Raw genomic sequence first — 25148 nt, forward strand, 5'->3', positions numbered from 1 at the left:
CCACTCGTAGAGTCTACCAGTCTAAGTGGGAGGTCTTCCGAAGCTGGTGTAGAGCCAATTCAATATCCTCTACCAATACCTCTGTGATCCAAATAGCTGACTTCCTTCTTCATCTTAGGAATGAGAGATCCCTTTCAACACCTACGATTAAAGGGTATAGGAGCATGTTGGCCTCAGTCCTCCGCCACAGGGGTTTGGACCTGTCTTCCAACAAGGACCTTCAAGACATTCTCAAGTCTTTTGAGACGTCTAAAGAACGTCGTCTTTCCACTCCAGGCTGGAATCTAGACGTAGTCTTAAGGTTCCTTATGACATCTAGGTTCGAACCTCTCCAGTCAGCTTCCTTCAAGGATCTTACCCTCAAGACTGCTTTTCTCGTTTGCCTTGCAACAGCTAAGAGAGTCAGTGAGGTTCATGCCTTCAGCAAGAACATTGGTTTCACAACCGAATCAGCTACATGTTCTTTTCAGCTTGGATTCCTAGCAAAGAACGAGCTTCCTTCACGTCCTTGGCCTAGATCGTTCGAAATACCTAGCCTCTCCAACATGGTAGGTAACGAACTAGAGAGAGTTCTTTGCCCTGTCAGAGCTCTCAAATATTATCTGAAGAGGTCTAAACCTATTCGAGGACAGTCAGAAGCCTTATGGTGTGCCATCAAGAAACCCTCGAGACCCATGTCCAAGAATGGGCTTTCGTACTATATAAGGCTTCTGATCAGAGAAGCACATTCTCACTTAAAGGAGGAAGACCTTGCATTGCTGAAGGTAAGGACCCACGAAGTAAGAGCTGTAGCTACTTCGTTGGCCTTTAATAAAAACCGTTCTCTGCAGAGCATTATGGATGCAACCTATTGGAGGAGCAAGTCAGTGTTTGCATCATTTTATCTGAAAGATGTCCAGTCTCTTTACGAGAACTGCTACACCCTGGGACCATTCGTAGCAGCGAGTGCAGTAGTAGGTGAGGGCTCAGCCACTACATTCCCTTAATCCCATAACCTTTTTAACCTTTCTCTTGAATACTTTTATTGTTGTTTTTATGGTTGTTACGGTAGGCTAAGAAGCCTTCCGCATCCTTGGATTTGGCGGGTGGTCTATTCATTCTTGAGAAGCGCCTGGGTTAAAGGTTTGGTAGAGGTCCTTTAGTAGGGTTGCAACCCCTTGTACTTTGGCACCTTTGGGTTGATTCAGCCTCCAAGAGGAACGCTGCGCTCAGTAAGGAAGACGAACTTTAAATAAAAGGCAGAGTAACGGTTCTATTCGACTTCCTTACCAGGTACTTATTATTTCATTGTTATTTGAGATAACTGTTATATGAAATTTGGGATACTTAGCTATCCTTTAATCATGTACACTGGTTTTCACCCACCTCCCTGGGTGTGAATCAGCTACATGATTATCGGGTAAGTTTAATATTGAAAAATGTTATTTTTATTAATAAAATAAATTTTTGAATATACTTACCCGATAATCATGATTTAATCGACCCTCCCTTTCCTCCCCAGAGAGAACCAGTGGACCGAGGAATAATTGAGGAGGTGTCAACAACAAATGATTGAGTACCTGGCCACAGGTGGCGTTGGTAAGTACACCCCCTTCTAGTATTGTGATAGCTGGCGTATCCCTCCATAGAATTCTGTCGGGCAACGGAGTTGACAGCTACATGATTATCGGGTAAGTATATTCAAAAATTTATTTTATTAATAAAAATAACATTTTTCTTCAGTGGCCACTTTCCTCTTAAGGGTAAGAGTAGTAAAGACACTTTAGCTATAGTAAGCAACTCTTCTAGAAGGACACTCCAAAATCAAACCATTGTTCTCTAGTCTTATAGATAGTGCCATAGCCTCTGTACTATGGCCTTCCACTGTCTTGGCCTAAGAGTTCTCTTGCTTGAGGGTATGCTCGGGCATGCTATTCTATCTTATTTCTCCTCTTGTTTTGTTAAAGTTTTATAGTTTATATAGGAGATATTTATTTTAATGTTATTACTCTTCTTAAAATATTAAATTTTTCCTTGTTTCCTTTCCTCACCGGACTATTTTCCCTGTTGGAGCCCCTGGGCTTATAGCATCCTGCTTTTCCAACTAGGGTTGTAGCTAAGCAACTAGTAATAAATAATAATATTAATATGCTATTAGTGTATATTGCTATTTCTTGAAAGGATTCTTAGTGACCTGATAAGAATAGATTACAGCAATGCGAATTAAGCTAAAAATATCTTGATGGCTTAAAAGATATCTAGACTGCGGTGCTGGAAAATTTCCCTGGTCCGAAGCCTGTATAGAATAGCAATTAAAAATGGGTAAAGAAACAAGAGGTGTTTTTAACATTATATACAGAAAAATTGACATATCTTTGACATATCTATGACTCTAGCAAGACAATTCATTTAGCAAAGTAAACACAGGATTTCTGAATTACAAGGTTAGCTCAAGATAGGAAGGCTTTCTCAATTGTAATTGTTTTTTTTTTGGAGAATTGTGCAAGGTTTTTTAAGTGTCAGGACAGAGAAAGGAATCATAAATTGAATTGTTTAAATAAGGGGGGACAGGCCTGGACAGTTCATGACTGGTTTTCATGTTATTAAAAGGTCCATAATATGATATATGCAATTAATTTTGTTTGAATACGTAAGGGCTTTTTCCGAGTGCTATGTCCAGCAAAGCCTTATAAAAATATGTTCTGAATCACTATGAATCATATAAGAGAGAAATTCTGTATTGATTCCTTTAAACTGAAAGGCAAACACAATAACGATAGATGTATTGAACGTCTTAAAACCACCTGTTGAAATATACAAGTTTCATATTTACATAATTGAAATACTATAAAGTAAATAACTAATAGTACTCGGTCAACTCTTCTGTTCTTCCAAAGGTTCGTATCCTTCCTTCATCTTCTCTTTGAACTTCAAGTAATTGTGTCTCCTGTCGAAGTGCTTGACCCAGGTGAAGGGGCAGTGTTCCTCGTACAGTTTCCGCAGCTCCTTGCAGGTCTCGGCCGTACCTGGAAGAAGACGGCATGAATCATTGAATCATTCTCGCGTATTGGTCGTGCCCGGGAGAAAGTAAACTGAAATATACTGTATAGTATATGGAGTTGAGTTTATCTTTCTATCCATTATAGAAAGTCCTTAACTTATAAACTTATTAATAGTTTCCAAGAAGCTGTTTGTAATTCTAATTTCGTTAAATTTTGGCCTAGGGAAGGCTTCACCTAAAATACATGCCTAAGATTTTCAGCGGTAAAAGTCAAAAAATGTCCTGTTTCATATTGCAAATGTCGTCTTGCTTACTTTATTAAATTATATAATGCTGTTTTTTTTTTTTATAGTATTTCATCATGAACTTTTGATACGATAGAGATTTATGATTTCCGTTGGATTTACGTTTGTATCCGAATGTTTTGTAAGTTGAGGAGCTTCTAACTTGTTTATCATAAATGCAAGACAGGCGTCTTTGCTTCTCAAAATGAGAGATCTTCCACTTAACATTTAGAAACATTAAACGACCTCTTTGTCCAAAATATGTGTAGATAGTGTGTTAATTCCGTCTACACATTTTTTTGTGTGGTTAATTGTCTGTTTAACTTGGGGTTCTTTGTGATTTTTCTATGACCTATACATTATTCCTTCTTGCCGTCCAACCTCTTGGTTTTATCCAAGTTGCAGACCTGCTGTCGAATGGCCTTACGTCTCCGGATACCAGAGCAAGTGCCACAAATGAATTAAACTGATTCACGATGCTATAAAAGGCTATAATATAAGCTGGATCAGAGCAAGATTCTTTTATGTGAACTAAAGGTCCACGTAGAATAAAAAGGCAGAAATTAGATCGAAAAGAACAATAAAAATATAGACGGTTTTTTTAAATCCACTGAATGAAGAGAATGAATAAGAAATAGTAATGATAACAGATGCATTTGAAAAGGGAAAGGACAGAGGAATATGATTTTCGGAAGGTCTAGACGTATAGTTGAGGACATGTCAAATAACTGACAGTGATATGAAGTTACTGTCCTGTACGGCATATCCAGTCTATTACTGTATAAGGGGAAAAAATGTTTATACAGAATTATTTGAGGATCATCAGAAGCACTTGAGAGTATTGTACCGAGACAACCGATGAAAGTAACATTACAAAGATTCGTTGGGAATACGCGGTGTGATTTCAAAATCTGCAGAGAAGAATACGACATCAATGATGGTGTCGGTCAATTGAAAATCGGTGCAAAGAGATTTTTCCATTTGTGATAACGATGTAGGGCTAAAAAGAAGTACAAAGAATGAATACTCCCGAAGCTTATTTAAGAGGGTAGCAATGTTGATGGGGATACAACAAGACAGGGTCTTGGAAGAAAGGAAGAATACAAGAGAATTACAGTACAAACTAAAGCAAGCAAGCAAAACACGAGGGCTTGTAAGAAAGCAAAGGAGATGGGGGTCTAATAAGCGGCCTTGTGTACAACACGAGAGAAAGGTCTTGGATTGATATATTATCAGTTATCTGGCATCCTGGCACCTAGAGAGGCTTTGGAGGGAATGTAATACTATGTGCGTTAGATGTACAAAACAAAACAGTTGATGGTGTTGAAACAGATGACATGAACTTGTAAAAATACTGTACTGTTTAAATAAGTTTTATTCCAACTGTGACCAAGTTGTGGAATGATCTTCCTAATCGGGTAGCTGATTCCTCAAAAGTTCAAACCTTACAGCAAATGTTTTTATGTTGAACAGGCTGACATAAGTCTCTCTTTATATCTGACAATTAGTTGTCACTCGATTGAGAAATGACCATCGCTAATCACAAGTTTTGCATTGGGATACTACCGTTAAAGATTGCATCCCCCTCGGTATGGATGATTTTTTCTTTGCCGACACATACACCGAATAGTCTGGCTTATTCTCTCCACGTTCTCCTCTTATCTCATACACTTGACAACACTAGGATAACAGGACAATTCTTCTTCATTTAAGAGGTTAACTACTGTAAATACTGTGACTGTTCAGTGGCTACTCTATTTGGTAAGGGTAGAAGAGTCTCTTTGGCTATGGTAAGCAGCTCTTCTAGGAGAAGGACACTCCAACATCAAACCATTATTCTCTAGTCTTGGGTAGTGCCACAGCCTCTGTACTATGGTCTTCTTCCACTGTCTTAGGGTGGAGTTCTCTTGCTTGACGGTACACTCGGGCAAACTACAGTATTCTATCGGTTTCCTTATTTCATATCCTCACTGGGCTATTTTCCTCTGTGGAGCCCTTGGGCTTATAGCAGCCTACTTTTACAGCTAGGGTTGTAGCTTAGCTAATAATAATATCCTACACACAATGATAATCTTTTCTTCCAGAAGAAGGACAAACATTTGTGAAAATACCGACCCTTCCTTCGGGTCTAATAACAATGAAAACGGTCTCAAATAATATCGCAAATTCACTTACCACCTGACTCGATACAATTCCAAAACTCATCCCTGGAATTCCAGCACAAATATCTCGCCTCTTTGTTGGGGAACGATGTCGTTTTCTCTCCTTCCTCTCTCGGCATGATTCTGACGATAGAAGTAATTTGAAATGAGTATTTACAGCAAATAAAAACAGGAAAATTTCATAAAGTTTATTCACTTGGAAACAGAAAACTTAATTACTGTACTTTGGAATCCTATAAATAAAGAAAAATTAATTAGAATATCACATTCATCTTTTATTTAGTTCATTAATAAAGTAAAATACATAATGTAAATAAGAAACTTTATTTTGAGGGGAACCCTTTAAATAAAAAAAAATAAAAATATTTTAAAAGTAATTCCTATTTATTCTACCAATATAAAATTGAGTCTAAATAAGAGTATGGTTTCCGCAAGTCTGAAAAAGGGCCTTTCAAACTTTAACAAGGAGGTTAAGCCGTCCCCACCCGATTGGTCACTAAGCTCCCACTTTAACCTTAAACCTGGGACTTGCGGGGTGGTTGAGGTGGGAAGTGTAACTTCAAACGACTCTGGCTTAGTTAGGAAAAATCCAAACGACTTTAAGGATTTGTGATTTGTTCCTACACACATACAAACAATCGTCATTAACTACAAGAGACATCCTTAGGGAGGGAGGAAGTCCCTGTACCCAAACTGGATCCTTTACTATCCAGGGACATGTCGGAGCACTTTTGTATAGGGGCAAAAGAGTTGATTCCTAGCAACCTTCTAAGAACCTGGGCGTGAAGATGAGGCAGGTGTTAGGCTAGGTCCCAACCAGGGATTAGTAGATGGTCAAGGAAGGATATATGTAAGTGTGGGGGATATGTCGTCACAATATACGAGCATTTAGGACAGTAGATGGTTTGCGTATATTAGGCTGTACTACTCCTCATCTCGGAAGATGAGAAACATACTCCTAGGAAAAACTGTTCGTTTAAAAAAAGTTGCTCAATCTGTGGCTTACTGGCATCAAGAATCCGATCAAGCAAATAAGGAAGCGACTGCTACACTCCAAGTAAGAAAAAGGAAGAAGAGATAAGAGACAGATGGACCTTTCAATCTTGTTAGATTAGGTTAGGTTAGATCTCAAATTCTACACTTGCATTTTAACCACTATCTTAGACGAGATGTTTCTTGGCCCCTGAAGGAACTAGGTCTGCTACACAATCTCCAGAGGACCTATGAGTGTAGCCCAATCGGCAGAGAAGGTCCTGTCATTACCCAACTAATGTTTAAAGGTTTAAAGGTCGCTTCTGAATAGCTGAGGCAAGGGACAGTGACAATACAGTATTCTAGAGACTAACCATATATACATATGTTCAGCACTCAATTCCCCTTTTCCACCCAAGCTAGAACCAGGATAGGCCAGGGAATGGCTACTGATGACTCAGCAAGTAGACCTACAAGTTTTCTCCTTAGCCCACAAGGATGGTGAGGTTGCAGACACTATAAAAATCTAACAAGCTTGAGCGAATCTCGAACCCCAGTCCAGTAGACCTCAAGGCAGGGACGCTTCCAATAGGCTATCACAAGAATTGCGCACCTAACAGGTTCTTCCTATGAGTTAGGATAGTTGCGATATGTCTGATTTTGTGCACACGAATATGGGATAGTCCTTTAGTCTCCTCGCTCCGGAGAAAGGATGTTTGATTGTCTTACGAAGCCAGAAAGAAACTGCTGTCTAGGATCTGTAGGAGGAATCGTAGTGTCCTCCCAAAACAGGAAGGAAAGTCATCCTAGTCCCTGCTAGTCATTTCTTGAAGGCAAGAGATGAAGGAGCACTTTAGTTCCAGGTCCTAAACTGAAACTTCCGAATTGAGGTGACGGAGATTCTCTATCTTGCAAAATGGTTTGTGACAAAGGCAGAGTTATGCCGCTTCCTGCTCTCTTCGTCAGGACTAGGCTAGGCGAAGACAGTCCTGATGGTCGAAGCCTTATCTAATGTCCATGCAAAGGGTTAGGGAAGTGATTGCTTGATAGACCTGCAAACTCTCAAAACATTCCTAAAAGCTTGAACTCCCCAGGAGCTCCTCATGGTCTTGTCAATTCTGACAAGTCTAGAACTAGGACCTAATCTAAACATAGATCAAGGGCTGAGAAGTATCCTTCACCGGGAAGCTTGAGGAGCTCCCCTGACAAAAGAAGAAATAGCAGCCGCTTGAGAGAGATCAAGGTCATGCCAAACATCGCTGTCATCAACTGACTGTTGAGTGATCGGCAAAACGGTAAGATGGGCCCAAAGGAGGAAGCGTCTGGAATCAGGGACGTTGGAAGATGCCCTAACCTAAGATGTTGTTGATGAACTGGGACTTGGACTGGGGAGCAGAAACTAGAAGTTTCCTCTCCACCTGAATGGAGAGCCGGTTGGGCGGTGGTAAAAACACTGGAAGTAAGAAGCCTTTCTGTCATGTAATGATGTATGGATCACAACTGATCCTCACCGAATTAGTCAACTCAGTGTGTTTACTCATAGTCCTCCGGTCTCGAAGAATCTTCCAAACTGCTTTTTAAGGGTCAGTAACAAGCCTATTCCTTGGCACAGGAATAAAAAACACATCATTCCTCAATGTTAACGAGTACTTTACCAATCTTGCTTGCAAAGTAGCTACGTTGCATGCGATACCAGTAGGTTGAAAAGCCATTCTTTCGTGGAACATATCTCCGAGACAGAATGATAATCAAGTAGGCAATACATCCCTTCCAAGATTCCCTAGAGGAGATGAGTTCCCATGTTGGGGATCATCATACTGCTACCAGGGTAGCTCACTGTGTATTCCTGCTGCAACAACCAGAAGGAAGGGGGGAATGCTGGTTGCTGGGGAGCTGACTGTGTGGAACTAGATCTCTGTCGGCGTATGAAGTCGTCAACCACACAAATGACTGCAAAGACCTTGACAATTGTAGAGTGGATCTTTAAGATCTCTGTTTATGCAGGTAATGGTGAAATCAGGTGTTATATAGTTGATGATTCTCTTAATATTCTCCTGTACAAAGAATCCCTCTACGACATTCGGCAAGCAATCCGCAAACTGAAACGGGCGATCCCCAAGAGTAATATGAGAGGAATGAGTGTTAGCTGGTCTCTCTTGATAAATGAATTGCTTCTGGCTTTCCTACTTTCTGAAGCTACGGGGCACCAAGTGTCTCAGCCCCTAGAAAGCAAATCGGATAGCGAGGCACAACACAGCGTGTAACGGCAACATGCAAGTGCCTGTCCTCAGTTGCAGAGAATCCTTGTCAACAATCTCGCTAGCACAATGTGGCCTCTCGGTACTTGCACAAGCACTGAGATATGACCTGAAAAGTCACCTGTTCCTATCCTTATCGTACGAACAAGAATGGGGTAAGATTTCATGTCATGGATCAGACTCTCAGCATGGGAAGATCTAGGTGCTGGAAGTCTCAGCGCGTCCAAAGATCTAGAGCAACGAAACATACCGACACTTTGGAAGACCTCTGTGCTACAAGTGTTGAGAAAGAACAGGTAACAAGAGACAGATGCACTACTTCCAGGAGTCTCAAAAGTAACAATCGCCGCAGAACGAACGAAAGTTCCTATCAAGTAGTTCCTGATCGCAATGCACGCCCAATCAAGTTGGAAATGATGATCGGTAAGTGCATCAAATTTTGTCTTGAGGGAAGAAAATGCAATCAGATTATTCCAGTAACGACAAAAGCACAGAAGAAAGACCACAAGGAAACCTTGGTGCTCGTGAAGGGAAGAACTCGTTGCCCCTACAAGTGATGAGAAAGGTCATAGGTACCTCTTTTACAGATGTTACGATCTGGGAGAAGCTGGAATAAAACAGGAGTCAGAAGTTCTGTAACCCAAAAAACCTATCCAGTAATGGATTTTCACGCCGTGATCACACAAGCGATAACAGGTCGCAAAGAGACCAGTGGCGATATGGAAGGACTACATCGTGGAGATCACGTGGACTGTGCTATCGACATACTGACTAGTACAGCGTACCGAAATATATTCCCGATGACGTAAGTGTTACCGATATGAACCTTTTGCTTCGTACTAGGAACATCTTCCAAATTGTTGATGCTGCTGGTGCGTACCAGATTCTTGCTGCCACTTAAGTGTTCAAGGAATCTCCTAGTGTAGGAGAGGGGCAAGAATAGCAGCTAATATCCTGACTAGTACCTTACGCTTAGTTTTACAAATTACTGTAGCACTGAAAATAGGAGAGTGAATTCTTGTACCCCATGCAAAAACTAATTTCTGGGAATGGGAGGATTCGAGTACAATGCTGGTTCTCCCACGAAACCAGTCAGAGGAGTGGTGGAGTCTCAGCGATCAGTGTCGAGGTGACTAATTACTTTCCCTCTTCAAAGGGACCCATGTAAAAGTCAGGCAGCAGGCAAGAAAGAAGAAATGCTTTCAATCTGGTATGGCTGTTCACTGGTCTCTCTAAGCTATATGAGAATGCCTCGCTCGCTACTTGTTGGCCATACTTTAAGACCATTTTGGAACTCTCAAAAGGAAAAGAGAGAGGTTGGTACCCATCTCCTGATGAAGGAATAAGCACTCAGTCGCAAGAGTACTAGTGGGTACTAAATACTGAAACAAGTACGTGATGAGTACAATCCTGGTACGTACTGCTCCTTCTGGTACAGTATATACTGTTTCTCCTGGTACATATCATTCTTTAGAGTGGTATACATACTCCTCGCATCAATGGGGGAGATGCATAGGCAAGGAGAATGCTTGAGAACTGCACAGCTACGATGATCGGTTATTTCAGAGAACATCTTGTAGTAGCGTTCAGTCGAAGGCACTCCATTCAGTTCGAGAACGAACGAAAGTGCACAAGCGACACATACCTCAGGAAGGGGTTAGATGGGAACAACACTTCATCCTGACCGGCAGCACGTACGCCTACCTCCGCATGAGAGTGGCGAGTGCTATAGTCCATTTCTTTTATCGAGGCAGATTTGCACCGACTCGCAGCGGTGCCCTTTTAGCTCGGAAAAGTTTCCTGATCGCTGATTGGTTGGAATGATCTCGTCCAACCAATCAGCGATCAGGAAACTTTTCCGAGCTAAAAGGGCACCGCTGCTAGTCAGTGCAAATCTGCATCGCTAAAAGAAATTGACTATAGTGGTTCTTATCCCGGACAATTCTCGGCACTCACTGAAGAAGAGAGGTTCCTGGTACTACAGCAACCGGCAGTAAATACAGCCACCTCAATAAAGTTTTAAGATCTGTATGTAGCTTCACTGAAAGCATAATCCTATTAGAGAACGGTGCTTTGTATTCGTGTAAGAACAAAGAGGCTTTCAACAAGAATTTAACACTGATTAAATCAGACAATAAGTAATATTGAAACATAACTACAGTGCTTATGAATTTCCTAAACCAGGTTTGACAGTAAAAGCAAGTAACCAGAATTACATCTTTACATAAACCTCCAACATATGAATGAAAGAGAGGTTTCCGTTACCAAAGAACCCGTTGCTGGAAGTCAAAGGTATCTGATTCAAGTTTTTTTATTTAATGTTCTCTCTCTCTCTCTCTCTCTCTCTCTCTCTCTCTCTCTCTCTCTCTCTCTCTCTCTCTCTCTCTCTCTCTCTCTCTCTCGTATCTTACAGACTCACAGGTGTGAGTGATACGTTTAATTTTCAGTTACAACAGCTAGAACTATGAGGAAACCAAACACAAATTACGCATCTTAAAAGTGAGTAAGAAAGTATGGCGAAGAATTGGCCAATAGTCTATAGATGTACAAAATTGAATTGACACCTCAAAGAATTAACTATCCCAACCAAGCTACAATGTTTTTACATTAGACGTCATGAATCTCAACAAGTTACGATTATGATAGCGTTGATTATTGTAACCAAAACCTCTCAGACTGTTGATTAGAGATAAATTAAGTTTCTGATGAAAGAGAAATTACTGTAGATGCCAAGACATCATGTATCCAGAAGTAGTGGGGACTTTATTGACTACTTTGATCTTAACAATCGTGAAATATCAGTTACAAACTTAGGAGGCAAAAAGCTTCCCTTTTTAACTCTACAACAAAAATCCTGCTTCTATGAACCATAGATATTAGACAAAGGTACTGTCTCGACAGCAATACCGTGTCGTAAGTAGGATCTTTAGACTCTATAACAGATGTATTGCTACTGGTTAGTGCAGTGGCAACACCTTCGCCAAGCATTCGCACGACGGCAGATCGATCCCAGCCTGGGAACGTGAGTTTAAGCTGTTTACAGGGGAGGTTACTACTGTGGTTGCATGGCTGGCGATCTTGTGCGCATCTCATCATACGATGGTGGACTGAAAGCAGACGCCTTTAACTGATGAAATCACAAATCTTTTCAGGTAGTTAGTGGTAGGTAACGTGTGGAAGATAGGCCATGCCCACCTACTAGATAGCAAAACCTACACTCTGACCACAACCTAGGATTAGAAGGGTTGTTAACCCTTTTACCCCCAAAGGACGTACTGGTACGTTTCACAAAACTCATCCCTTTACCCCCCATGGACGTACCGGTACGTCCTTGCAAAAAACTGCTATTTATATTTTTTTTTTTTTGCATATTTTTGATAATCTTTTGAGAAACTTCAGGCATTTTCCAAGAGAATGAGACCAACCTGACCTCTCTATGACAAAAATTAAGGCTGTTAGAGCAATTTAAAAAAAATATACTGCAAAATGTGCTTGAAAAAAAATAACCCCTGGGGGTTAAGGGTTGGAAAGTTCCAAATAGCCTGGGGGTAAAAGGGAGCAGTACGTACCAGAATTATACTCATCACGTACTTGTTTCAGTATTTAGTACCCACTAGTACTCTTGAGACCCGTAAAGAGAGCGAAATAAAAAGAAGAATAACCCTCGGTTGGCAAGCGTTTGGAAGAGCCAGTACAGTGTTAAAAAATAAGAAGATTCCTATCATCTTAAAAAGGAAAGTCTATGATCAGTGTATCCTCCCCACTGTCACCTATGGGGCCGAAACTTTGAATCTAACAAAAAAGCTTTCCCTTAAATTACGAACAATGCAGAGGGCACATGAGAGAATTATGCTAAATCTAACATGGAAGGATAGAAAAACAGCTAAATGGATACGTCAAAAAACTAAAGTAATGGATATCCTTGAAACCATTAGCAAGCTCAAATGGAACTGGGCAGGGCACATTGCCAGGATAACAGACAACCGATGGACATCACGAACAACCTTCTGGACACCCCGAGGATACACAAGAAACCGAGGAAGACAAAAAACCCACTGGCGAGATGACTTAGACCAACATAAGCAACAGTGGCACAGAATAGCTTGCGATAGAAGTCTGTGGAGAAACCTGGGGAAGGCCTACATCCAACAAAGGACTTTTGAAGGCTGAAACGATGATGATGAAAAAGGTTAAGGTGGGAAATCGTGTCAGTAATGATATCGAGAGGCTATATTACGAGAGATACATTACTGACGCTTTCTCTATATATACCCAGTAGCTAGCCTTAATATTAGATAGCTTAAATATAGAAACCTCTCGCATCTTTAAAGATCACCCTATTCCAGCTCCGGTAAACTTCCTTCACAAATACACAAGATCCGGCCCTTTTTATAAACGTTCATGACTTTGTTACTCTATTGCAAAATGGATAACATTTTACAATCGGTCAATTTACTTGTTATTAAAAAGCTTATTCTTATCATTCTGAACTTCAGAAGTTTGAACTTGCAGCGAATGTTTTCGTGTTGAACAGGTTTAAATAAGTCTCTCTTCATAGTTAATATATGAAAGATCTATTTTAACGTTAATGATCTTGAAATATTTTACATTCTTTATTCATTACTTCTCATATGTAGTTTATTTTTATCGTTATTTCCTTTCCTGAGTAGGCTACCTCCCCTGTTGGAGCCCTTGGGCTTATAGCATCCTGTTTGTCCAGTTAGAGTTGTAGCTTAGCTAGTAATAATAATAATAGTAATAATAAGCGTACTCTTAATAATATTGGTCACGATTGCAATTCAATAAGTAAGAAAGATTACGAAGCACCGAAGTTGCTATAATTAGGTCTCCAATAGATTAATTTTAGGACAATAGTTTTACAACAGCTTATCATAACACTGCCAAAATCATAAATAAAAATCTGATCACAATAAAAAACAAATATTTAATATAACTGAAGTAACAAAGAGTGATTTTATGTATTATGCTAAGCATATAAATGATCTGTAATATGGAATCTTTACGACTTATGGAAATACAGAAGAGAAGTCTTAGATAGTATAGACGCATGTTACCTGGAAGACATATGATGGAGATGGAAGATTTAGGTAGAAGGAAGAGTGGAAGACCGCGAAAGAGATGGAAACGCATTGACGAAAAAGAAGCACAGAACAGAAATTGATGGAGACGGCTCATTCATAACAACGACCACATACAGAGATGGGTTACACCTGAGAAGAAGAGAACATATATACCAAAGGCACTTCCCCCAATTTTGGGGGGTAGTCGACATCAACAAAGAAACAAAACAAAAAAAGGGGACCTCTACTCTCTACGTTCCTTCAGCCTAACCAGGGACTCAACCGAGTTCAGCTGGTACTGCAAGGGTGCCACAGCCCATCCTCCCCCGTTATCCACCACAGATGAAGCTTCATAACGCTGAATCCCCTACTGCTGCTACCTCCGCGGTCATCTAAGGCACCGGAGGAAGCAGCAGGGCCTACCGGAACTGCGTCACAATCGCTCGCCATTCATTCCTATTTCTAGCACGCTCTCTTGCCTCTCTCACATCTATCCTCCTATCACCCAGAGCTTTCTTCACACCATCCATCCACCCAAACCTTGGCCTTCCTCTTGTACTTCTCCCATCAACTCTTGCATTCATCACCTTCTTTAGCAGACAACCATTTTCCAATCTCTCAACATGGCCAAACCACCTCAACACATTCATATCCACTCTAGCCGCTAACTCATTTCTTACACCCGTCTCTCCCTCACCACTTCGTTCCTAACCCTATCTACTCGAGATACACCAGCCATACTCCTTAGACACTTCATCTCAAATACATTCAATTTCTGTCTCTCCATCACTTCCATTCCCCACAACTCCGATCCATACATCACAGTTGGTATAATCACTTTCTCATATAGAACTCTCTTTACATTCATGCCCAACCCTCTATTTTTTACTACTCCCTTAACTGCCCCCAACACTTTGCAACCTTCCTTCACTCTCTGACGTACATCTGCTTCCACTCCACCATTTGCTGCAACAACAGACCCCACCTCCTCCAGTAACTCTCCATTCAACATGACATTCAACCTTGCACCACCTTCCCTTCTCGTACATCTCATAACCTTACTCTTACCCACATTAACTCTCAACTTCCTTCTCTCACACACCCTTCCAAATTCTGTCACTAGTCGGTGGTCAAGCTTCTCTTCTGTGTCTGCTACCAGTACAGTATCATCCGCAAACAACAACTGATTAACCTCCCATTCATGATCATTCTCGCCTACCAGTTTTAATCCTCGTCCAAGCACTCGAGCATTCACCTCTCTCACCACTCCATCAACATACAAGTTAAACAACCACGGCGACATCACACATCCCTGTCTCAGCCCCACTCTCACCGGAAACCAATCGCTCACTGCATTTCCTATTCTAACACATGCTTTACTACCTTTGTAGAAACTTTTCACTGCTTGCAACAACCTTCCACCAACTCCATATAACCTCATCACATTCCACATTGCTTCCCTATCAACTCTATCATATGCTTTCTCCAGATCCATAAACGCAACATACACCTCCTTACCTTTTGCTAAATATTTCTCGCATATCTGCCTAACTGTAAAAATCTGATTCATACAACCCCTACCTCTTCTAAAACCACCCTGTACTTCCAAGATTGCATTCTCTGTTTTATCCTTAATCCTATTAATCAATACTCTACCATACACTTTTCCAACTACACTCAACAAACTAATACCTCTTGAATTACAACACTCATGCACATCTCCCTTACCCTTATATAGTGGTACAATACATGCACAAACCCAATCTACTAGTACCATTGACAACACAAAACACATATTAAACAATCTCACCAACCATTCAAGTACAGTCACACCCCCTTCCTTCAACATCTCAGCTTTCACACCATCCATACCAGATGATTTTCCTACTCTCGTTTCATCTAGTGCTCTCCTCACTTCCTCTATTGTAATCTCTCTCATTCTCATCTCCCATCACTGGCACCTCAACACCTGGAACAGCAATTATATCTGCCTCCCTATTATCCTCAACATTCAGCAAACTTTCAAAATATTCCGCCCACATTTTCCTTGCCTCCTCTCCTTTTAACAACCTTCCATTTCCATCTTTCACTATCTCTTCAATTCTTGCGCCAGCCTTCCTTACTCTCTTCACTTCTTTCCAAAACTTCTTCTTATTCTCTTCATATGACTGACCCAATCCCTGACCCCACCTCAGGTCAGCTGCCCTCTTTGCCTCACGTACCTTGCGCTTTACTTCCACATTTTTCTCTCTATTTTTCATACTTCTCTATACTATTACTCTGCAGCCATTCTTCAAAAGCCCTCTTTTTCTCTTCCACTTTTACCTTCACTCCTTCATTCCACCATTCACTGCCCTTCCTCATGCTGCCTCCAACAACCTTCTTGCCACATACATCACTTGCAATCCCAACAAAATTTTCTTTTGCTAACTTCCACTCCTCTAAATTACCAGTTTCTCTTACTCTCACCTCGTCATATGCCATTTTCAACCTTTCCTGATATGTTATTTTTATAATAAAATAAATTTTTGAATATACTTACCCGGTGATTATATAAGCTGCAACTCTGTTGCTCGACAGAAAACTCTACGTTAAAAATCCGCCAGCGATCGCTATGCAGGTAGGGGGTGTACTTCAACAGCGCCATCTGTCGTGCAGGTACTCAGTACTCAATGTAAACAAAGAACTCAATTTTCTCCTCGGTCCACTGCGTCTCTATTGGGGAGGAAGGGAGGGTCCTTTAATATATAATCACCGGGTAAGTATATTCAAAAATTTATTTTATTATAAAAATAACATTTTTCAATATTTAACTTAGCCGGTGATTATATAAGCTGATTCACACCCAGGGGGGTGGGTAGAGACCAGCAATAAATGTTTACATTATTATGAGCTAAGGATTTTTTATTTCATTTTTGCAGTTATCAAAATAACAAACTTAAAATAAATAAGTACCTGGTAAGGAAGTCGACTTGAACAATTACTCTGCCTTTTTAAGTACGTCTTCCTTACGGAGCCTCGCGATCCTCTTAGGATGCTGAGCGACCCCTAGGAGCTGAAGTATCAAGGGTTGCAACCCATACAACAGGACCTCATCAAAACCTCTAATCTAGGCGCTTCTCAAGAAATGACTTTGACCACCCGCCAAATCAAGTAGGATGCGAAAGGCTTCTTAGCCTTCCGGACAACCCAAAAACAATAATAAAACATTTCAAGAGAAAGATTAAAAAGGTTATGGAATTAGGGAATTGTAGTGGTTGAGCCCTCACCCACTACTGCACTCGTTGCTACGAATGGTCCCAGAGTGTAGCAGTTCTCGTAAAGAGACTGGACATTCTTAAGATAAAAAGACGCGAACACTGACTTGCTTTTCCAATAGGTTGCGTCGATTATACTTTGCAGAGATCTATTTTGTTTAAAGGCCACGGAAGTTGCGACAGCTCTAACTTCGTGTGTCCTTACCTTCAGCAAAGCTTGGTCTTCCTCATTCAGATGGGAATGAGCTTCTCGTATTAATTAACAGTCTGATAAAATAGGATAAAGCATTCTTTGACATAGGCAAAGATGGTTTCTTAACTGAACACCATAAAGCTTCAGACGGGCCTCGTAAAGGTTTAGTTCGTTTTAAATAGAACTTAAGAGCTCTTACAGGGCATAAGACTCTTTCTAGTTCATTTCCAACCATACGATAAGTTTGGAATATCGAACGATATTGGCCAAGGCCGAGAAGGCAGCTCGTTTTTGGCTAGAAAACCAAGTTGTAGAACATGTAGCCGTTTCGGATGAGAATCCGATGTTCTTGCTGAAGGCATGAATCTCACTGACTCTTTTAGCTGTGGCTAAGCATACCAGGAAAAGAGTCTTTAAGGTGAGATCTTTCAGGGAGGCTGATTGTAGCGGTTCGAACCTGTCTGACATAAGGAATCTTAGTACCACGTCTAAATTCCAACCAGGTGTAACCAAACGACGCTCCTTCGTGGTCTCAAAAGACTTAAGGAGGTCCTGTAGATCTTTATTGTTGGAAAGATCTAAGCCTCTGTGACGGAAGACTGATGCCAACATGCTTCTGTAACCCTTGATAGTGGGAGCTGAAAGAGATCGTTCTTTCCTCAGATATAAGAGGAAGTCAGCTATTTGAGTTACAGAGGTACTGGTCGAGGATACGGATACTGACTTGCACCAGTTTCGGAAGATTTCCCACTTCGATTGGTAGACTCTAAGGGTGGATGTTCTCCTTGCTCTAGCAATCGCTCTGGCTGCCTCCTTCGAAAAGCCTCTAGCTCTCGAGAGTCTTTCGATAGTCTGAAGGCAGTCAGACGAAGAGCGTGGAGGCCTTGGTGTACCTTCTTTACGTGTGGCTGACGTAGAAGGTCCACCCTTAGGGGAAGTGTTCTGGGAACGTCTACTAGCCATCGAAGTACCTCGGTGAACCATTCTCTCGCGGGCCAGAGGGAAGCAACTAGCGTCAACCTTGTCCCTTCGTGAGAGGCGAACTTCTGCAGTACCTTGTTGACAATCTTGAACGGAGGGAATGCATATAGATCTAGATGTGACCAATCTAGGAGAAAGGCATCTATATGAACTGCTGCTGGGTCCGGGATTGGTGAGCAAAATATTGGGAGCCTCTTGGTCATCGAGGTTGCGAAGAGATCTATGGTTGGCTGGCCCCAGGTGGCCCAAAGTCTCTTGCATACATCCTTGTGGAGGGTCCATTCTGTTGGAATTATTTGTCCCTTCCGACTGAGACAATCTGCCATGACATTCAAGTTGCCTTGGATGAACCTCGTTACTAGTGATATGTCTAGACCTTTTGACCAGGTGAGGAGGTCCCTTGCGATCTCGTACAACGTCAGAGAGTAGGTCCCTCCTTGCTTGGAGATGTACGCCAAAGCCGTGGTGTTGTCCGAGTTCACCTCCACCACTTTGCCTTGAAGGAGAGACCTGAAGCTTTTCCAGGCCAGACGTACTGCCAGTAGCTCCTTGCAGTTGAAATGCATTGTCCTTTGACTCGAATTCCATATTCCCGAGCATTCCCGACCGTCTAATGTCACACCCCAGCCTACGTCCGATGCGTCCGAGAAGAGAACGTGGTTGGGAGTCTGAACAGTCAGGGGAAGACCCTCTCTTAGGTTGATATAGTCCTTTCACCAAGTCAGACAAGGCTTTATCTTTTCGGAAACCGGGATCGAGACCGCTTCTAGCGTCTTGTCCTTTTTCCAGTGAAAAGCTAGATGGTATAGAAGAGGACAGAGGTGTAGTCTTCCTAGTGACACAAATTGATCCACGGATGACAGCGTCCCTACCAGACTCATCCACAGCCTGACTGAGCAGCGTTCCTTCTTCAGCATCTTCTGGATGGATAGCAGGGCTGGGGGCTGATCGTCTTGTTCAGCAACGTCCTCATCAGATGGTTCCTCATCCGAAACTGATGAGGAAACGGCAACGGAGTGGGCAACGTCTGACTCGCTGAATCCGGTCGCACTGGTGGATGCGTGACAGAGCCGGACGCAATATCATGGAACTGCTGCACAGTCTGTGAACTGTCAACAACCATGGGTGCGCGAGGAAGCACAGCGTCAACCCGAAACTGTCTAGACCGTCTGGGTTGTGCAGTCAACACCCTACCGGGTTGCTGAGGTTGACGCACTGCGTCACAACAAGTCACCTCTGCTGGTTGTTGAACGTCCTGAACGTCAACAACCACCTCCGAGCGTCGCTTAACGTCAACGTGCGGCTGGCAACCCACACTGGGTCGCATCGGTGGAGGAACCACCTCAACTGGCAGACGCGAGTAGGTTACCTCAGCGTCAACAGGGCGCACAACCGACCGGTTGGAAGGTTGTTGGCCAGAAGGTTCTTCTCCGCATTTAAGTCCTCTATCAAGGACGCAAGCTTGGACTGCATGTCTTGCAGCAAAGTCCATTTAGGGTCTACGGGAGCAGGTGTGGCAACAGACGGGGTTAGCGACTGAGGCGGAACCGTTTACCATCCCTGAAAGCCTTGTTATGCGTGACATAATAGTACAGCAAAACTTCAAAGGCTCGACAACAGCTGAGAAGTTGACCTGTAAACAACTTGGAGCGTCTCCTGGCTAGGCGCCAGGGAGAGTCTACCAGAATTGAGAAGTCTATCTGGGCAGAGGCATGAACTCCCAAGCCGAGAACTTCTCTCGTGTCATATCAGACTCTCGCTCTATAAACCAGTTTAAAAGAAGGGAAAGCAAAGGCTGTATCCCCCAAACTCCTCCTGGTGAAAAACCAGTCGCCTAGCCAACGTAACGCTCTCTAGGAGAGCGAGAGAGCACTAGCTTAAAAACAACGGCTTCGAAGTAGCTAGGCCTAGTGTAAGCTCTGACGTTTAGGCGAACGAGGAGCAGCAGTTACAAGATCCGGACGAAGATCCTTAAAAAAAATCATCATGATTTAATTAAAGTCCATAGGAGGCTAAGCAGCTTAAGGCTCCTCTCCATCTGACAGAGTCCTCAAGGGAATATCAGTAGGAGGGAGAACAGCAACTTCCTCATCTACAGGAACCTTGTCCGATAAAAACTGAGTCTCTCACTGGTGCATTAGTAGCGGACCAGAACGCAACGTCATGTAACTGCTTGACAGTCTGTGAACTGTCAACAACTGAACTGTCAACCACAACAGGTGCGTGAGGACGTACAGCGTCCACTCGAGACTGCTTTGACTGCCTAGACTGAGCAGTCAAAACAACTCTAGAATGCGGAGGTTGACGCACAGCGTCAAAACAAGTCAACTCCGATTGTTAGTGAACGTCTAGAACGTCAACAGGAGCATCAGCCAGTGGCCTAACGTCCAAATGCGGCTGAAAAACCACACGAGACCGCATCGAGTGTGGTTCTAAACAACCTGACTGACGTGACTAAGCTACGCCAACGTCAACAGTAAGCACAAAGGAACGTTAGGTTGGCTGAAAGCCAGGATATCGATGAGATAAACGGCTAGACTCAACGGACTAATCGGCAGAATAGTCTTCCATAAGGGAGGCAAGCATATACTGCATGTTTTGCCATACAACCCCTTAAGGATCAACGGAAATGGTTGTGGTAATAGACGAGGGTAACGTCTGTGACCGCAACACTTTGCCTACAAAAAAAGACTTACGGAGTCTGTGTTACGCTTTTGTTAGGCGGCGAGCAGTTATCCGATGACTGCATAGGGTCAGAGCTGTCCTAATGGCTGTAACCAGGACGCTGGACCTGTCCTGAAAGGACTGACTTTCGCTTAAGGGCTTCGAAACCTTGTGACAGGTTTCTTATGCGAAAAGCCTACGGATGGCGAGGAGAAACAACTTCTCTCTCGTCTTATGGTAGGGGAGATCTTGGTAAGAAACACCCGATACCATAGAGGGAAAACGTCTGTTCGTTGGTCAAGGCCTCTCGAACCCATAAGTCTTTTGACATTACTTCTCCCCTGGGCTTGGGAGCTTGCAAGAGGTCCCGGACTAGGTGAACGACAGGCACGAACAGACGAACCCTCGGACGCAACACTGTAACACTTTGCGCCTCGGACGCAACACTGTAACACTTTGCGCATATCACTTTATCACTTCGATTTTCTGTTTTGCACTTATTTCTACCTGAAACACGCAATTCTACCCTTCATTAAAAGGTAGTAATTGCGAAATTAGTCGTATAATGCAAGCTCATAATACCAGCAAAAAACAGAAAACATATTTTAAGATAAAAAGAAAAATCAGTGGCTGGGAAAGAGACTAAACACTAGTTCATATAACTACGTTTTCAATCTCTCACCGCACATAGCCTGGGGACGAGAATAAAAACCTAAAAACGTTTTATCCTTCCTCCCCGTACAGAGACTAGGGACGAGAGTAACACGAGAACAACGTTACCCGCTTGAACGGAACGTTTTCTCTCCTCTCTCTCCCTCCGTCTCTATCTCTCTCTCTCTTTCTCTCTTGATTTCGCACCTAAGAGAAGAGCCCAATTATATATCGTCAAAAAAAACATGTAATTTGACTAAAGGAAAAAACTGAAAGGTTTTTCAAATAAAAAGTTCCTTTAACTTAGAATTTAAAACATTAAAGCTAAGAAAGAATGAACAAAACGTCAGAATCGATTTACTCTTACTGCAAAGTGAAACCGTGATACACTCTCTCTCTATCGTAACGATAGAGCGCATGTTGAACGTCCTGAACGTCAACAACTGCGTAGCATAAAAAACTAAACGTTAGTTCATCTTTGAAAACAGTACGAAGACTATCAAAGAAATTCTTTCATAAAATATTACATTTAAAAAGTTTTAAATTCTTTAAAAGCTAATTACGATATAAAGGGCTCAACGTTGATTAACTTCGGTTCCAAGTTAGGACCGCCTACTATCAGGAAAGGTCGCATATAAACAAAACATTAAAATTTATTTTTATATGTTTATAATAAATGGAAAGTTAATCGAAGAGGCCTAATAAAGGCGGAGAGATATAAAATATATAGATCTATAACGTGATAAGATAATTACTAAAAGCCTAAACACACTTCCGTCTAAGGGAAGGGTCGACCATTTAAAAGTGAAAGAAAGTCCATACTCTCTTTGTCACCATAATTAAATCTATCCAAAACGAGTTCAAGTTTTGAGATGAAGATAAAACCCCTGCATAGCGAAAGCTCAAAACTAGAATAGTGTACTTCACCAAATAGTTGTGAAAACAAATCCAGTTAGTAACAGCGAATTAGTAGGTCTTGCCGGTAGCCCGACAGAGAGAAAATTGAGTTCTTTGTTTACATTGAGTACTGAGTACCTGCACGACAGATGGCGCTGTTGAAGTACACCCCCTACCTGCATAGCGATCGCTGGCAGATTTTTAACGTAGAGTTTTCTGTCGAGCAACAGAGTTGCAGCTTATATAATCACCGGCTAAGTTAATATTGAAAAATTTACTTTTTACCCCCGGTTTTATTAGCTCTTCAACCCTCACTAGCTCCCTTTTACATCCACCTACTCTATTCCCCCACTCTTTTGCTACAACTAATTTTCCTTCCACCAAAAAATGATCAGACATACCGTTAGCCATACCCCTAAACACGTGCACGTCTTTCAATCTTCCAAACATTCTTTTAGTTATCAACACATAATCCATTAATGCCCTTTCTACTACTCTTCCATTTGCCACTCTTACCCATGTATACTTATTTTTACCTTTCTTTTTAAAAAAGCTAGCACTTATTACCATCTCTTGTTCAACACACATATCTACCAGTCTCTCACCACTCTCATTTTCACCTGGTACGCCATACTTCCCAATGACACCTTCTACCTCTCCAGCGCCCACTCTAGCATTTAAGTCACCCATGACAACTACATAATTCCTTCTACCCAGTCCTTCTACACACCTAGTTAATTCATTCCAGAACTCATTCCGCTCTTCTTCACTTTTCTCACTACCTGGCCCATACGCACTGACAAACGCCCAACATTCCCTACCCAACCTAACCCTTACCCACATTAACCTAGATGATATCTCCTTCCATTCCACTACTTTACCTGTCATCCATTCACTCAGCAATAAAGCCACACCCTCTCTCGCTCTTCCCCTTTCAATCCCAGACACTCTACCAGACATTTCACCAAACATCACTTTACCCTTTCCTTTCATCTTTGTCTCACACAAGGCCAATACATCCATCCTTCTACTTCTAAACATACTTCCAATCTCACATCTTTTACTCTCTGTGGCCGCGGGGGCATATAAAAATTAGAATAGCGCCAACAGCGAGGAACTTTGTATTTTATATATCTGTTTCGAAGGTAGAGATCCTTATCTTTAAACTTTTAAACTACTTTACATCACTGCTCCCATTTTTTATTTTGTCCAATTACATTAACGTGGCCGCGGGGGCATAAAAAAAAAAATTAGAATAGCGCCAACGTTATCCCTGCGTGTCGTAAGAGGGGACTAAAAGGGATGGGACGAGGGGGCTGGGAACCCCCTCTCCTGTATAAAAATCCTACGAGACAAAGACAAAGAGATGGAGCTGGGGGGAGAGTGACTGCTCCCCACACTCTAGTTTTGGGTGTCTGAATGTGCGTGGATGTAGTACGATGGAAGAAGACAATAAAATAGTAAATACATAAAATGAATCACAATGGAGCATTTGTAAGAGGTTAGGAGCCAGGTTAAAGATGAAAGTAAATATGATCTAACTTTGCTTAACTAACCTAACCTAACCAACAAAGAAAATTTCATGTCCGTCCTGACATTATATATACAAACGCACATAGCTGCAACCATGAAAACAAACAGATGTAAAGTAAAGGAATATTTTTTAATTTTACCAAAGGCTAAGTTGTGGCCATAGCCATACGCGACTTCGTCAATTTTTCCTTCGTCTACCCTTAAAACAATTACATGTATATTATTCCAGTGCTGTTCATATATTATCTATATAATGAATCCACCTTTTGTAATTCAATTCTTAACGAGAATAGTCGAAAATAATGTTTTGATTATGGAAAAACAATAAAAATTGGAATACAGTAGTCTTTAATTAACCTTTTTTATAAATTCTAAAATACGAATAAGCAAATGTTTCAGATTTTGAGACAAGTTTAAAATAACTATCACGATTTATAAAGTTAGCCTGAGCTACATCGAAATAACTTAGAATAGACGTATTGGATAATGGTTAAAATTCATATAGCAAGTATAACCTACGCAAGTATGGCCTGGCTTATTTCATAGTTAATTTACTCATTAAATTCTTTCGTTTTCCAGTTATTCTACTATAATAAACATAAAAGTCATTACGATAAAAACAATTTATTAAGATTCAACTTTTAATTTTTTTTTTCTCACACGCGCTGAGTGTTTCTCTTTCGATAGGTCTACCCTACCAATTGAATTGGGCCAATCGCATGCAAACTCTCAGCCAGGTCACACCTTTGTCCCCAAATAGAGCAATTAAAACTGACCCCCGCCCCCACCCGGGATGTTTCGATAGGGCGACACCTTGCTATAGGCTGGAGAGCGTAATTTTTTTCTATAAGAAAACGTAGTTTTTTTTTCCCAAGTTACATTGCCCTGCAATACACTACAATAATACCATATAATCTATTATATATTATATAAATAGTTTATTTATAAATATTAATTAACAATAATTAACGTAATACGAGTCACATGACATGGCTTAAATACACACAACGTGGGTCTCTCCTAATCTAGTGGAGTCACACCTATAAAAATATATATTTTACGTCTTTAATCAGCCTAAAATAATGAAAATAAACTTACATATGCTTAAATAAATTATAAAATATGAAGCAGAATTCTTCAGCGGCGAATTACACAAGTGTAGAAGATTCAGTGATGTTATTAGTAGTTTGGAAGCTTCGCCTCTGTACCGGCTCCCCCGAGTTACCTTGTGAAGC

At 41.5% G+C, this 25148-nt stretch overlaps 1 protein-coding gene across 1 annotated transcript; it reads right to left on the reverse strand.

Moving 5' to 3' along the window:
• Window positions 1-2317: 2317 nt before the first annotated feature.
• LOC137646885 (cytochrome c oxidase assembly factor 6 homolog) lies at window positions 2318-25148 on the reverse strand. Its single transcript, XM_068379953.1, has 3 exons — window positions 25012-25148; window positions 5440-5549; window positions 2318-3005 (listed from the first exon to the last, which is right to left on the reverse strand). Exons 2-3 carry the CDS (start codon window positions 5543-5545, stop codon window positions 2854-2856), a joined length of 258 nt encoding a protein of 85 aa, XP_068236054.1. The 5' UTR covers window positions 5546-5549; window positions 25012-25148; the 3' UTR covers window positions 2318-2853.

Source organism: Palaemon carinicauda, chromosome 9, assembly GCF_036898095.1.
Source record: "Palaemon carinicauda isolate YSFRI2023 chromosome 9, ASM3689809v2, whole genome shotgun sequence".
NCBI lineage: Eukaryota > Metazoa > Arthropoda > Malacostraca > Decapoda > Palaemonidae > Palaemon > Palaemon carinicauda.

Coding starts and splice junctions, on each gene's coding strand:
- LOC137646885 (XM_068379953.1), bottom strand. CDS start 5,545: ATGCCGAGAGAGGAAGGAGAGAAAACGACATCGTTCCCCAACAAAGAG. Junction 3,006..5,439: donor GAATTGTATCGAGTCAGGTG/GTAAGTGAATTT, acceptor GTCTTCTTCCAG/GTACGGCCGAGACCTGCAAG.